Genomic DNA, 15,000 nt, shown 5'->3' on the forward strand with positions numbered 1-15,000 from the left:
AAAATCATGGGAGCTGTGCTGTTTTCTGACTTTGTAAACATGTCCACGGGTGTTAGACAGATGGAGTTTGAAAAGGTGCTCAGAGTTATTGTTTGTAAGATGGTTAATAATTTTATGGGTGTCTGCCGAATCAGCTGCCAGACATCGGAGTTTCAATGTATCCATGCCCAGGGAAGTAAGGCGTTCAGAATATTTCCAGCTGAATTCCCAAGCACAACCTACTGACAGAATGGATATTCAAAGTCTCAGTTGAAATCCTTTATTTAATAATTGAATTTTCATATAATTATATCATTTTAACTGTTATATCGCAATACTACACAGCCACTGTGTAATATTGCGATATAACAGTGGTGACAAGGATTTTGTAGCTCACACAGTGTAGTATTGCGATATAACAATAACGTAATTCTTCATTCCTTTTATACCATTTTATTTTTCAGTCTGTTTAAATTGTCATTTGAATAATTAAATTGTTACAAAAATTAAATTGGTAGTAGAAGAATTAAATTAATAGTGTAACAGTTAATTTGAAAATCGGACAATTAAATTGTTAGTCAAACAATTAAATCATTAGTTGAAGAATTAAATTGTTAGAACAAAAATTAAATTAATAGTAAAACAAATTGATTGCAGAACAGGCAGAAGAAATACTGAAACTCTAAAAGCAACAGGTTTTGGGATATTTTCCAAATTCAGTAATGAGTTATTATGCATATTAATCATAATTAACAGATGGGTTTTTTATGTGATTTATTAGTTTTAAAAAAGCTTAATTTTTTTCCCAAAATGTTGGTAGATGTTACTTATTCTCTCCCTCACACTCACTCACATTTTACCTCCCTCCACTTCTCTCTCTCTCCCTCCTTCTCTCTCTCACTCCCTCTTCCCTCTCCTCTCTCCTTCTGTCTCTCTCCCATGTATGTCATTTGATATTCTATTACCTATTACTCACTTCATATATATATATATATAGAATGTGTGTATGTATGTATGTATTTGTGGTATTTGTATAATTATTATTTATTCTTTTCTTCTGCTGTATATAGTCGTAAGACTTCGTGCTGTTATATATGCATAATTCTTCGTCTGTTGTATTTATATAATGTCTTGTTTGTTTCTGTCTCAGTATACATTCACTAGCTTTTTCCCAGTAGCTTAATAACAGCACTGGTGCCTCCAAGATTGAGTGGTCTCAATGATAATGGCATGAAACCATGATGATATTTTGGCTCATTGACTGGCGAGGAAAACTCAGCTGTGAATATTCCATGCACCGTGTCGTTGTCTATATTTCACATCCGTTAAATTTTCATCTAGTTTCTCATTTGCTCAGCATTCATCTAACTTTTTCCCCTTGTTGTGTTCTGTCTGGTCAACCTTTTATACATACATACATATATATATATGTATGTATATATTGTTATATTTCAGGATGGTCATTTTTTTGACAAATAAACTCAAACACTATATATTTATTCATTCTTCAGCTTATTATTGTTCTTATTTTAGTGCCCTTTGTCTTAAATCTTTAATCACACATCCGCAACCTCTTCAGTAACTCTCCTATATATACATATATATATAGATTCAGAAGAATATGGTACTTAAGTTGAGGCACCAGAATTTAGTATGGTATTATCCATACAATTTAAAAATAAGGTGATTAAAATCAAAATAAACAACAAGGATATCCAGAGGTAATGCAGTACGATCGTTTCATGCAACTGCATTTAATTGAACAATGCAATCATTACATCAATTTAAAATGTAGAGCAATCTTCAGCTACACAAAGACATAGAATTTAATTAAATTAGAACAGATGGACACATTAGTATAATTATACCTAAAATCTCCAAGAAGTTAAGGAGATAGATAAAGAACATGTTGAACCTACAGCAGCATAGTCAAGTGAATTTTTGTGTTAACAAATAGAGAAAAATGAGAGTCAGTACAATGGAATATGTAAAATTTTATCAGTTATTGAAACTTCAGTTGTAAATCACTTCATGTTACCAGCAAAGTCAAATATTTCTTTTTTAAAAAAGTATAAAGAATTCTCAGACAGTGTTGATAATACAACTATTTTTTTTTTTTCATATTTTTAGAGGCAGAAGAACATTGCGAAAAATACGAGTTCCATTGTAAGAACAAAGCATGTATCGATTCTTCCCAAGTCTGTGATCTTAGCAATGATTGTGGTGATGGTAGCGATGAAGGTGACTGTGGTATGTATCACATATAAATATATATTTTTTGTGCACTGACATTTGAAAATATTAAGATGGCGAGCTAACAGAATCACTAGCATGCCACAGGCATATGGCATAGTGGTTAAGAGCACAGGCTACTAACCCCAAGATTTTGAGTTGAATCCCAGCAGTGACCTGAATAATAATAATAATAATAATAATAATAATAATAATAATAATAATAATAATAATAATAATAATAATAATAACAAGAAAAAGAAGAAGAATAACAACATCAAAAAATACCTTAGAAATGAGAATCCAGGTTCAAAATTTCCCCAAGATACCTGATGAAGGCTGGAAGGTATATCAGCCGAAACGTTGTGTTAACAACAAACAAGATGAGGACAAATATCTGTCAATTTTAAATACTGTAAATAATGTACATAATTCCTCATATAGAACAGCATTTCATTTATCTTTTCATTCTGAGTTCAAATTCTGCCATTGGTTTTTGCCTTTCATCCTTCCATGCTGGCATGAGTGGGCCAGTTGGACAGGAGCTGACCAGGCAGAAGCCTGAGCCAGACCTCTGTGACTGTTTTGGCAGGATTTTTACAGCTGGATGCCCTTCCTAACACCAACCACTCTGCAGAGTGGACTTAGTGCTTTTTGCATGACACAAGCACAGGCGAGGTCAGTTTTGGCAAAGCTTTTAAAGCTGGATGCCCTTGCAAACACCAACCACTTTACAGTGTGGACTAGAGTGCTTTTAAGTGGCACCAGCACTGGCAGGGTCACCAAGTTCTTGCAAGGCAGAAAAAAAAATCCTTTCAAGAGGGGAGAAGGCATTGAAGGAGGTGATCTTGTGTCAGATGATGAAAGGTTATAGTGAGACAGAGAAACAGAAACAGGTGTGCTACCTGAGGGAAATGCAGTAGAACAAGAGAAAGGGACAGGGTTTATAAACAAAACCAAACAGCATACACAAGGTATGTGTTTTGTAAGTTCATGGGTAGGCTGCAGTTTTTAGGTGTAAGAGAATGTATTTTCAATGCACCTGGTGTAAAAAACACCTGAAAGTAAGTCATAGTCAAGTGAGACAACTCACAGATCATAACAGAGCCAGTCAAGAATATAATTAACTCTGTGAAACAGGAGAAAATTTCTCATTACAGAAACCTCTCGTCAAATAAGCCACAACAAAATTGTTTTAGTAAACTTGCCTTTAGAGATAGTTTCTTTATTTTTTTCTTTTTAAATATTTAATTTTAATTCTTATTTTTCCAGATGACTTCAACAGTTGTGATTTTGATTTTGGTCTCTGTGACTGGAGTCAGGATTGGAATGATGACTTTGATTGGACTCGCACAAATGGGGAAACTCTTTCATATTCTACAGGACCGAAAAGGGACCATTCTACAGGAACTGGAACAGGTGATTCAATTTCTGCCAATATATATTTACATTATTTTGCCTTTTTTTTTTTTTTATACGCTGGTGGATGATGAGTTGGTGCTGAATATTAAATGAGACAAATTAACGAAGTTGTTAACACATGAGATAGAATTCCTCACTCTAATTGATCTGGTTCTCTATGCTCTGAGTTCAAATCTTGCTGAGATCAACTTCTCCATTCATTCTTGGAGGGTCAATTAAAAAACATTACCATGGCTGTGTGGTAAGAAGTTTGCTTCCCAACCCCATAGTTCTGGGTTCAGTCCCACTGTATGGCACCTTGAGCAAGTGTCTTCCGGTATAGCCTAGGGCTGACCAAAGCCTTGTGGGTGGATTTGATAGATGGAAACTGAAAGAATCCCATCGTATGTATGTGTGTGTGTCTTTGTGTCTGTGTTTGTCCCTCACCACTACTTGACAACCAGTGTTGGTGTGTTTACATCCCCATGACTTAGTGGTTTAACAAAAGAGACTGATAGAATAAGTACAAGGTTTAAAGAAAAAATAGAAGTAAGTACTGATGTTAATTCATTCGACTAAAATTCAAGGTGCTGCCCCAGCATGGCCACAGTCTAATAATTGAAACAAGTAAAAGATAAAAAATGAAAATATACGAATTCAATGGCAATAGATGAATGGCACTGCAAGACTTGGATGCCTTTTGGTATGTTCCAATTCTTACGTTCTGAGTTCAAATCTTGCTGTGGCCTTTTCTATCTCAATTTTTTGGTTCTTCCTTTAATGAAGATAGAAAAAGGTTAATTAGAGCATAGGTGGAAGTGTGGCTGTGTGGTAAGATGTTTGCTTTTCAACCACATGGTTCCAGGTTCAGTTCCACCATATGGAACCTTGGGCAAGTGTCTACTACTATGGCCCCAGACTGACGAAAGCCTTGTGAATGGATTTGTTTGACAGAAACTGAAAAGAGCCTGTCATGTGTGTATGTGTGTGTGTGTGTGTGTGGTGTGTGTGTGTGTGTGACTTTGTATTTGTGTCCCCTCCTCCGTCGCTTAACTGGTGCTGGCTCATTTATGTTCACCACCACCACCCTCCACCCTGTAACTTAGCAGTTCAGCAAAAGACACTGAGGGAATATGTAGCAGATTTAAAAGTACTATGGTTGACTTGTTCACCTAAAACTCTTCATAGTCACAGTTCACTGACTGAAACAAGTCCATCATCATCGTCACCATCATCATTTAACATCCGTTATCCATGCCAGCATGGGTTGAACGGTGTGGCCAGAGTTGGCAAGCTGGTGGGAGGTGCTGCACCAGGCTCCATGTCTCTTTTGGCATGGTTTCTATGGCTGGATGCCCTTCCTAATGCCAACCACTTTACAGAGTGTGCTGCATGCTTTTATGTGGCACTGCACAGATGCTTTTACCTGATGCCAGACAGATGCTTTTATGTGACGCCACACAGGCACTTCTATGTGTCACCATAAGGGTACTTTTATGTGTTGCTGCATGTCACTTTTATCTCATCATCATCATCATCATCATCATCATCATCGTTTAATGTCCATTTTCCGTGCTAGCAGTTGGACAGTTCGACCGGGGTCTGGGAAGCCAGGAGGCTGCACCAGGCTCCAGTCTGATCTGGCAGTGTTTCTACAGCTGGTTGCCCTTCCTAATGCCAATCGCTCCATGAAAGAAGTGGGTGATTTTTACATGCCACTGGCACAGGTGCCAGGGGAGGCTGGCAATGGCCTCAATTGGTTGGTGCTTTTTACGTGCCACCAGCACAGAAGCCAGTCACAGGCCCCTGTTCTACACTATATATATCCCAATTAACAAAAGATATCTATACTAATACAATAATAACAGATAGTTGAAATAGATTTTCAAAGAATTTACATCTTAAATTCCTTGTTCATTTCAGGTTACTACATATATACAGAAGCATCATCTCCACGTAAGAAAGGTGAAAACGCTCGTCTCTATAGTCCAGTAATTGCACCTACATCAAGCAATGAGTGCTGGGTAAAGATCTTTTTATTATGCTTAAGAGTTGCTGTCAAATTATATTGTAATTCTAAAATACACTCCTGTTCTTTCTACAAGACATTCTTTCAGGTTCAAGCAGTATTTAACCCTCTGCCTGTCCCATGTGGCTGGAAGCACTCCATCGATTACGACGACGAGGGTTCTGGTTAATCCGAATCAACGGAACAGCCTGCTCATGAAATTAACATGTAGGTGGCTGAGCACTCCACAGACACATGTACCCTTAACATAGTTCTCGGGGATATTCAGCGTGACACAGAGAGTGACAAGGCCGGCCCTTTGAAATACAGGTACAACAGAAACAGGAAGTAAGAGTGAGAGAAAGTTGTGGTGAAAGAGTACAGCAGGGATCACCACCATCCCCTGCCACAGCCTTGTGGAGCTTTAGGTGTTTTCGCTCAATAAACACTCACAACGTCCGGTCTGGGAATCGAAACTGTGATCCTATGACCGCGAGTCCGCTGCCCTAACCACTGGGCCATTGCGCCTCCACGCCTGTCCCATGTTTCACGTGATGCATAGGACATATTTTGCTGGCATCCATGTGTCATATATGCAACCCATTCTCAATTTCTTTCGACTGCCACCAGAGTAACTTAAGACTTATGAAAGGAAAGCTTTACAAAACTCAGAATGTATGAAAGAAGGAATAACTAAAAGTCTGAAAACATGCATGGATTTTTAGGACAAACTTACAAAAATGATTTGGACAGGCAAAGGACTAAATACTGTGCAAGTTTTTAATAAATTAATGTAATTTTTAGCACTAGCTCTCTAGCCATATATAAAAAAGATAGATATGACAAATTGTAAGTATATTTGTTACAATTTTTCAATGTTTTGCTGGCAATTTTTTTTTAACACGCATAGGAGTGGCTGTGTGGTAAGCAGCTTGCTTATGAACCATATGGTTCCGGGTTCAGTCCCACTGCGTGGTACCTTGTGCAAGTGTCTTCTTCTATAGTCTTGGGCCTACCAAAGCCATGGGAGTGGATTTGGTAGACAGAAACTGAAAGAAGCCCGTCGTATATATATATATGTGTATGTGTGTGTGTTTGTGTATCTGTGTTTGCCCAACATTGCTTGACAACCGATGCTGGTGTGTTTACGTCCCCATAACTTAGCGGTTTGGCAAAAGAGACCGATAGAATAAGTTCTAGGCTTACAAAGAATAAGTCTTGGGGTCGATTTACTCAACTAAAGGCGGTGCTCCAGCATGGCCATAGTCAAATGGCTGAAACAAGTAAAAGAGTAAAGAGTTGTACATTCAGTTTCTAAAAACAACAGATATTTAATCAAATAATTCTGTTTTTCCTTATTCCATTTTCTTTCAACTCTTTCACTCATTTTTCTTTAATATCATGTGTTCAGATAACAAAACAGATAGAAATAATGTATTATTATAAATAAAATTTTTATGAATGAAACATAAGAAGTATAGGGAAAGAATTGACAAAGTATGCTGCCCGTATCTTTTGCAAAAGTATAATTTAGATAACAGACATGACAACCAACATTATTTCTTCTTTAAGTACGGCGGCAAGCTCCCAGAATCGTTAGCATGCTAGCTAAATGCTTGCTCTTTTACTCTTTTACTTGTTTCAGTCATTTGACTGTGGCCATGCTGGAGTACTGCCTTTAGTCGAGCAAATCAACCCCAGGAATCATTCTTTGTAAGCTCAGTACTTATTCTATCAGTCTCTTTTGCCGAACCGCTAAGTAACGGGGACGGAAACACACCAGCATCGGTTGTCAAGCGATGTTGGTGTGTGGGGAATTTATACGCTAGGGAAACTGACCCTTAAGTGTCAACATGGCTCAGAAGGTAACTTTACATCCTTGGATGAAGGTAATCCCTTTTCTTATTGTTTGTCTTTTTGTCTCCTTTTAGATACGATTCTTTTATCACATGAACGGCTTTCAAATGGGAACGCTTAATGTCTACACCCGGACATCTGTACTTGGAAAATATAAAAAATTGTGGACGAAAACAGGTCATGTTGCTGATTACTGGGAGAGAGCAGATGTAAAGCTGACATCAAACCAGAAATTCCAGGTGAGATTTACTGTTTTTTATAAATTTATATACGTATGTGGAACAGGTAAGACAAGAGGAAACGCATGGAACAGAGAGTCATTGACAAAAGGTCAGAGAATATGTGACAAAAGAAGTTTGACAGACGAATAAACCGAACTGTGATGTGTGTATGTGTGTGTGGTATGTAATATGTGTGTGTATATATGTATGTAATGTGTGTGTATGTACGTACGTATGTATGTATGTAAGTAATGTGTATCTATGTATATATGTAATGTGTGTGTGTGTGTACATATGTGTGTATGTTATGTGTGTGCATGTATGTGTGTATGTATGCATGTATGTTTGTATGTATGTATGTTATATGTGTGTGTGTATGTATGAAATGTGTGTATGTATGTATATAATGTTTGTATATATGGATGTAACGTGTGTGTATGTATGTATGTAATGTGTGTGTGTATATATGTATGTAATGTGTGTATGTGTGTATGCATGTACGTATGTATGTATGTATGTATGTATGCATGTAGCTTCTATTTTTTGATTATATGTAAGACACATTTTTTTCTCTCCTTCTTTCTCTCCTTGTTTTTTCTGTGTCCCTTTCTGTAGAAGAGCATAGGCTCGAAACGTAAAAGACTTTTTCTATTCCTGAGCGTTATACTAATACATCTGTTTGTTTTGTACACCACCTGTCTCTGTCTTTTGTTTATTTTTGTAAACTCGCCCCATAAAAATACCAGGTCCTGACAGACCTCTAATCTGTCTGTTTGTATTGGTTGCTGACAAAATCTCACATGTTCTCAGACCCCACACTACTGATTTCCTCCACAAAGTCAGGATGACAGCAACCTGCCTGAGAAATGAGTGCCACAAGGAGCGACTGTTGCAGCATGTTGTTGTTCGTTCCTTCTCAAGTAATGCCCGGCTCATAAGGGCCAGTTTCTCGGTTTCATGGTTTCATTGGCATATTGGTTCCCCACCTGGTTGTGACGCTAGATGCAGGAGGAAAAAGGGAGAGAAAGTTGTGGAGAAAGAGTCAGCAGAAGTTCGCCATTACCTTCTGCCAGAGCCGCATGTAGCTTAGGTATTTCACTCATAAACACATACATTGCCCTGTCTGACATTTGAACCCGCGGTCCCTCAACTGCAAGTCTGCTACTCTAACCTCTAGGCCATGTCCCTCCACATTGCACCATGTGTCCCTGGCCATTCACTGCAACAACACCTTTGCAGTTATATCCATGAGGCACGGCTGAAAACACCAATTTGACTATAGTGTACAACCTGTTAGTCCTTCTTCCTACATCTTTTGCTGCTTAATTCCCCGCTTTTGTTTCTTTATCTTTATTTCCTTGGTGAAGTAATTCCAGGGAAGTTTCCCTGGTAATTCAATCTTTTATACTTTTAATTTCTTTCTCTATCTTTTCTCCCTGTAAAAATATGTTGCTAAATAAAAATTCTTACATTATTCAATTCCAACAGAACAACAGGGATTATTCAAAATTTTTTTTATTTATTGTTTCAGGTGGTATTTGAAAGTATTATCGGTGGATTTAGCAGTGATATAGCTTTAGATGATATCACTTTCTTACCTGGTTGTGATATCAGTAACAACAATGGTAAGTATTACATGTGTTATATAGATAAAATTACGTAAAGAATAAGAACTGTAAAGTAAATTAATTTTTAGTGATATTGCAGAAATATTGGGCTATCACCTGTGCCATCTTAAAGTATGAGCACACTAGGCCCCCACGGGCCTAAGAGCTCAATTTTTATCTATGTATACTCTTTTACTTGTTTCAGTCATTTGACTGTGGCCATGTTGGAGCACCGCCTTTAGTCGAGCAAATCGACCCCAGGACTTATTCTTTGTAAGCCTAGTACTTATTCTATCGGTCTCTTTCTGCCGAACCACTAAGTTATAGAGATGTAACACACCAGCATCAGTTGTCAATCGATGTTGCAGGGACAAACACAAACATACACACACACACACACACACACATATATATGTATGCATACATATGACGGGCTTCTTACAGTTTCCGTCTACCAAATCCACTCCCATGGCTTTGGTAGGCCCAAGGCTATAGTAGAAGACACTTGCCCAAGGTGCCACGCAGTGGGACTGAAACCGGAACCATGTGGTTGGTAAGCAAGCTACTTACCACACAGCCACTCCTTCACATACTCCTGTATGCTGTGGATTGTTCATCATCATCATCATCATCATCCTCATCATTGTTTAATGTCTGTTTTCCATGGCATGGGTTGGACGGTTTGACAAGAGCTGTCCAGACTCCACTTGTCTGTTGTGACACGGTTTCAACAGCTTGATGCCCTTCCTAATGCCAACCACTTTACAGAGTGTGCTGGGTGCTTTTTACATGACACCAGCACAGGTGCATTTAAGTAACACCGGCATGAGTGCATTTTATGTGGCACTGACATCTGTAAAGGACAAGCTTGTACGTATGGATGACTGCAATTCAACTTAGCTTGATGCATCTTATCAAGTACAGCAAATTACCACAACCCCCGGTCCCTCATCATTTCCTCAGTGAGGGCCAGTACTTGGAGATCACATGACATGACCAAACCAGTGCAGTCTTTTCTCTTGCATGCAACATATGATGCCTCTTATACCCAGTTTTCCTCTTAAATCATTGTCAGTATATAAATACCTATTTCTTTACTGCCCACAAGGGGCTAAACACAAGAGGGGACAAACAAGGACAGACAAACGGATTAAGTCAATTACATCGACCCCAGTGCATAACTGGTACTTAATTTATCAACCCCGAAAGAATGAAAGGCAAATTCAACCTCGGCGGAATTTGAACTCAGAACGTAACGGCAGACGAAATATGGCTACGCATTTCGCCTAGTGTGCTAACATTTTTGCCAGCTCGCCGCCTTAAAATATATGTATATATATATATATATATATATATATATATATATATATATATATATATATATATATATATATATATATATATATATATAATATATATATATATATATATATATATATATATAAATACTTATATATATATAAATATTATAGGGTCCAATACATTGATTTGCCTGGGGGTGGAGAGCTTATAATGCCATTAAGACAGCACTGGCTATCAGATGTAAATCTTGATTTTTAGCTAAATATGTTTGGCTGAGTAATACATCTCTCCTCGTTTGTTATAGGTTGTTTGGTTTAAAAAAAAAAAATGCAGTGTGTTAGGTGGGTAAAAACCCCTTTGGTCATGAACGACCATGGAATTGCACCTAGAAAGTTCCCCTCTAAGGAACAAGTCTTGGCAAGATTATTTATGGAAGACCAGCAGTCACCCATGCATACCAGCCTCCCATCTCCTTGCTACTGATGTTATCCAAGGGAAAGGGAAAGGCTGATACAGCTTGGAACCAGTGACATCACAACTCATTTCTACAGCTGAGTGAACTGGAGTTACATGAAATAAAGTGTCTTGCTCAAGAACACAACATACAACTTGGTCCAGGAATCAAACTCACTTCCTCGTGATTGTGAGCCCAACATTCTACCCACTGAGCCATGCACCTTCACACTATGTTAGATGATGATGATGATGATGATGATAATAATAATAATAATAATAATAATAATAATAATAATAATAATAATAATATTAATAATAATGATAATAAAAGGATGAAGCGTCCTTCTTAAGCCCTATAGTTTCATAAAGGCCACTTTTCCTGCTTTCCATGATGTGTGTACACACACACACACACACACACACACACACACACACATATATACACACATGCGCACGCACACACACACACACACACACACACACACACACATATATATATATATATTTATCCCCTGGACAGGATGTCAGTCTGTCACAGGATAACTAATCTTTGCCATCTGAGTGGACTTAAGCAACATGAAATGAAGGGTTTTACTTAAGTGCACAGCATGTCACCCAGTCCAGGAATTGAAACAACAATCTTACAATCATAAGTCCAACACCCTAATCACTCGGTCACACATCTCATCAAATGAACAAGTGATAGATGAATAAGCAAAAACATCAGAAAAATAGGTTTTGCTTCAAGACTCCACCAAATTGTCCTCCTAACTTACCCAAAATAACACCTTCAAACAGTTTTTAACCTTTTCGTTACTGTATTTATATTGAGATGCTCTGTGTTTCTTTCAATTATTTTAAGTATAACAAAGAATTTAGTAAAATAACCTAGTTATCATTAAACTAGTGTTAGGAGCATAAATTGTGACTAAGGTTTAGTGGAAGATTTTAATTCATAAAACTTATGAAAACAAGACATTTGTACTACAGAGCCAGAAGTGGTTTCAGTTGGGTTAGTATCAAAAGGGTTAAGAATTTTTTCTTTATTATATATTTTAACCCTTTTGTTACCATATTTCTGTTGAGATGCTCTGTGTTTCTTTCAATTATTTTAAATATAGCAAAGAATTTAGTAAAATAACTTAGTTATCATTAAGCTAGTGTTAGGAGCATAAATTGTAACTAAGGCTTGGTGGAAGATTTTAATTCAAAACTTATGAAAACAAGACATTTGTACTATGGTGCCAGAGCCTGTTTTGGCTGGGTTGGCAACGAAAGGGTTAAACAAATATAATGATATTGTTTCATGTTTAGAATATTTAAAAAGACAATTTAATGACATATAATCATAAAATGTTTGAACAGGCAATTGGTTAAATACTTTAAAATTATATGATTTGAAATCTCTTCATTTTTCAGAAAAGCTTCCCAATGGAACAGAACCAAAGACAACTCCAAATCCTTGTCCCATTGGATTATACGCATGCAGAGATAGGACTGGATGTATTCAATATACCAATGTGTGTGATTTTGAGAAGAACTGCAATGATAACTCTGATGAAGATGTTTGCGGTAAGCTTGCTTAAGAAATCTATATTACTTCCATGTGAAGCAGTGGTTTTCTACCAGAGTCCATATAACCCCTGAATGTATATATGGCCCCTGAGGATCCATATAAGATTTTTGGAAGTCCACATAACAAAATATTAAATTGGGGATCTACAATAATATTTTGAGAGCTCCTGAAAAAATTTTGCATTAAGAAACAGATAGGTTTTTCTCTAAGATTTTAAATTATTCAACCTCATCCGAGCATGATTGTTGCCAGAGCAGCAAACTGGCTTCCGTGCTGTGGACACGTAAAAAGCACCATTCGAGCGTGATCATTACCAGCGTCGCCTTACTGACACTTGTGCCAGTGGCACGTGAAAAAACATTCGAGTGAGGTTGTTGCCAGTGCCGCTGGACTGGCTCCTGTGCAGGTGGCACGTAAAAAACACCACTTGAGCATGGCCGTTGTTGTTGCCAATACTGCCTGACTGGACCTCGTGCCAGTGGCATGTAAAAGCACCCACTACACTCTTGGAGTGGTTGGCATTAGGAAGGGCATCCAGCTGTAGAAACACTGCCAGATTAGATTGGAGCCTGGTGCAGCTATCTGGTTCACCAGTCCTCAGTGAAATCGTCCAACTTATGCTAGCATGGAAAGCAGACGTTAAACAATGATGATGATGATGTACAAGTTAATGTGCAAAAAACAAAATAGGAATTTTGAAAGAAGTTTCTACAAAACTAGTTTTTAAGTATCAAATGGCTATGAGACCCACTGGAATAAAACAGTAATCAAAGGGGTCCATAGATAGAAAACGGTTGAGAACCTGAAGAAATTTTGCTTTAGATGTATGTCTTGGTACGTATTGCAAGAAACAGCCAGGTTTCTTTGTCTAACATTTTACATAGTTCAACCTACAAAAGTGAATGGTGTGAAAAACAAAATAGGGATTTTGAAAGAAGCTTCTATAAACTTAGTTTCTAAATATTGAATAACTATGGGGGTTCACCAGAATAAAATAGTAATCGAAGGGGTCCATTAGTAAAAAATGGTTGGGAACCCCTGATGCAAAGAAACCTATATTACATTCTTTGGAATACGCTAATATAGTTTTCTTTCTTTTCTGAAAAAATCTTTTCCATTGTTACTTACTTTTTTTTTTCTGTACTTTAAATTAATTCATCTTTGTTAATCCCTTTAGCATTCAGATTAGCTTGTCAATGCAATGTTTATTTAGTCACATTATTTTCACTTAATCAAGCATTATCTCGAAGCTTCGAAATTACAATGGTGTGATTTTATATTTTTAGAATAACATTGTAGGGTAGGTGTGAGAGGCCAGATCTGGTTAGCTTGGACATAAAACAGGTAGACTATCTGAGCCAGGTATGGCTGGTTTAAATACTGAAGGGTCAGTATTGGTTTCAAATTTGGGCACAAGGCCAGCAATTTGGAGGAGTTGGGTTAAGTTGATCACATCAACTGTTGTGCTCAACTGGTACTTATTTTGTTGACTCCAAAAGGGTGAAAGGCAAAGTTGACCTCAGCTACCCCTTCCACATGTTCTCTCTACAATTAGAGATCAGCACCTCTGGATGCAACTGCCTTCATTCATACACATTGCATGACTGGACCAGTGTAGTCTTCCCTCTTGCACACTATATCTGATGCCTTATATACCCAGTTTTTCTTCTCAAAATCCTGGTACAAACTCCTAGGTCATACTGATTTGCAAGATACAGCTAATTTTTTCATCTTTAATTTACAACATTAATCTAAATTTAATAAAATTCAAATATGTAATATTTTTGCTTTTAGTTAATGAAAATATATCTAGCTTTGTTTAAAAATAAAAAGGTTTCATTTAATTTTACTGTTTCTTTAATTTCCTTTCATGTAGGAGATTGTGATTTTGAATCTGGCCTTTGTGGTTGGACAGATTACAGTACTGGAAAATTTAAATGGGCCTCTCACCAAGGTGATGCTATGGGTAAAATTGGGCCTGCAAAAGATCACACCAACAGCAGTACAGGTAAGTCTGAAAAGCTTTCAAATACATGATTACAGTGAAGGTGCATGGCTTAGCGGTTAGGGTAATTGGCTCGCAGTTATATGGTCATGAGTTCAATTCCAGGTGGTGCATCGTGTCCTTGAGCAAGACATTTTATTTCATGTAGCTCCAGCTGGCAAAAATGAGTTCTACCTGTAATTCAATATATGCATAAATGTATGTTTTATTTTTATGTGCTTGTGTGTATATATATCTGTACATATGTGTGTGTGAATGTGTGTATATGCATGTAAATATATCTGTGTGTGCATGTATATGTGCATATATATATACATATATATATATATATATATATATATTGGCTCCTGAGCTGG

The 15,000-nt window shown here is 37.2% G+C and overlaps 1 protein-coding gene across 3 annotated transcripts in view; it reads left to right on the top strand.

The window, feature by feature from the left end:
• The window catches only part of LOC115213822 (MAM and LDL-receptor class A domain-containing protein 1-like), a 382,250-nt gene that overhangs the window by 334,065 nt on the left and 33,185 nt on the right, over nt 1–15,000 (top strand). For all 3 annotated transcript variants that reach the window (XM_036504533.1, XM_029782714.2, XM_036504532.1), the window contains exons 127-133: nt 2,110–2,229; nt 3,484–3,630; nt 5,536–5,636; nt 7,552–7,716; nt 9,230–9,323; nt 12,483–12,635; nt 14,516–14,647. In XM_036504533.1, the coding sequence (XP_036360426.1) occupies nt 2,110–2,229; nt 3,484–3,630; nt 5,536–5,636; nt 7,552–7,716; nt 9,230–9,323; nt 12,483–12,635; nt 14,516–14,647 (912 nt within the window). The remainder of the gene's footprint in view (nt 1–2,109; nt 2,230–3,483; nt 3,631–5,535; nt 5,637–7,551; nt 7,717–9,229; nt 9,324–12,482; nt 12,636–14,515; nt 14,648–15,000) is intronic.

Source organism: Octopus sinensis, linkage group LG7 (genome assembly GCF_006345805.1).
Source record: "Octopus sinensis linkage group LG7, ASM634580v1, whole genome shotgun sequence".
NCBI lineage: Eukaryota > Metazoa > Mollusca > Cephalopoda > Octopoda > Octopodidae > Octopus > Octopus sinensis.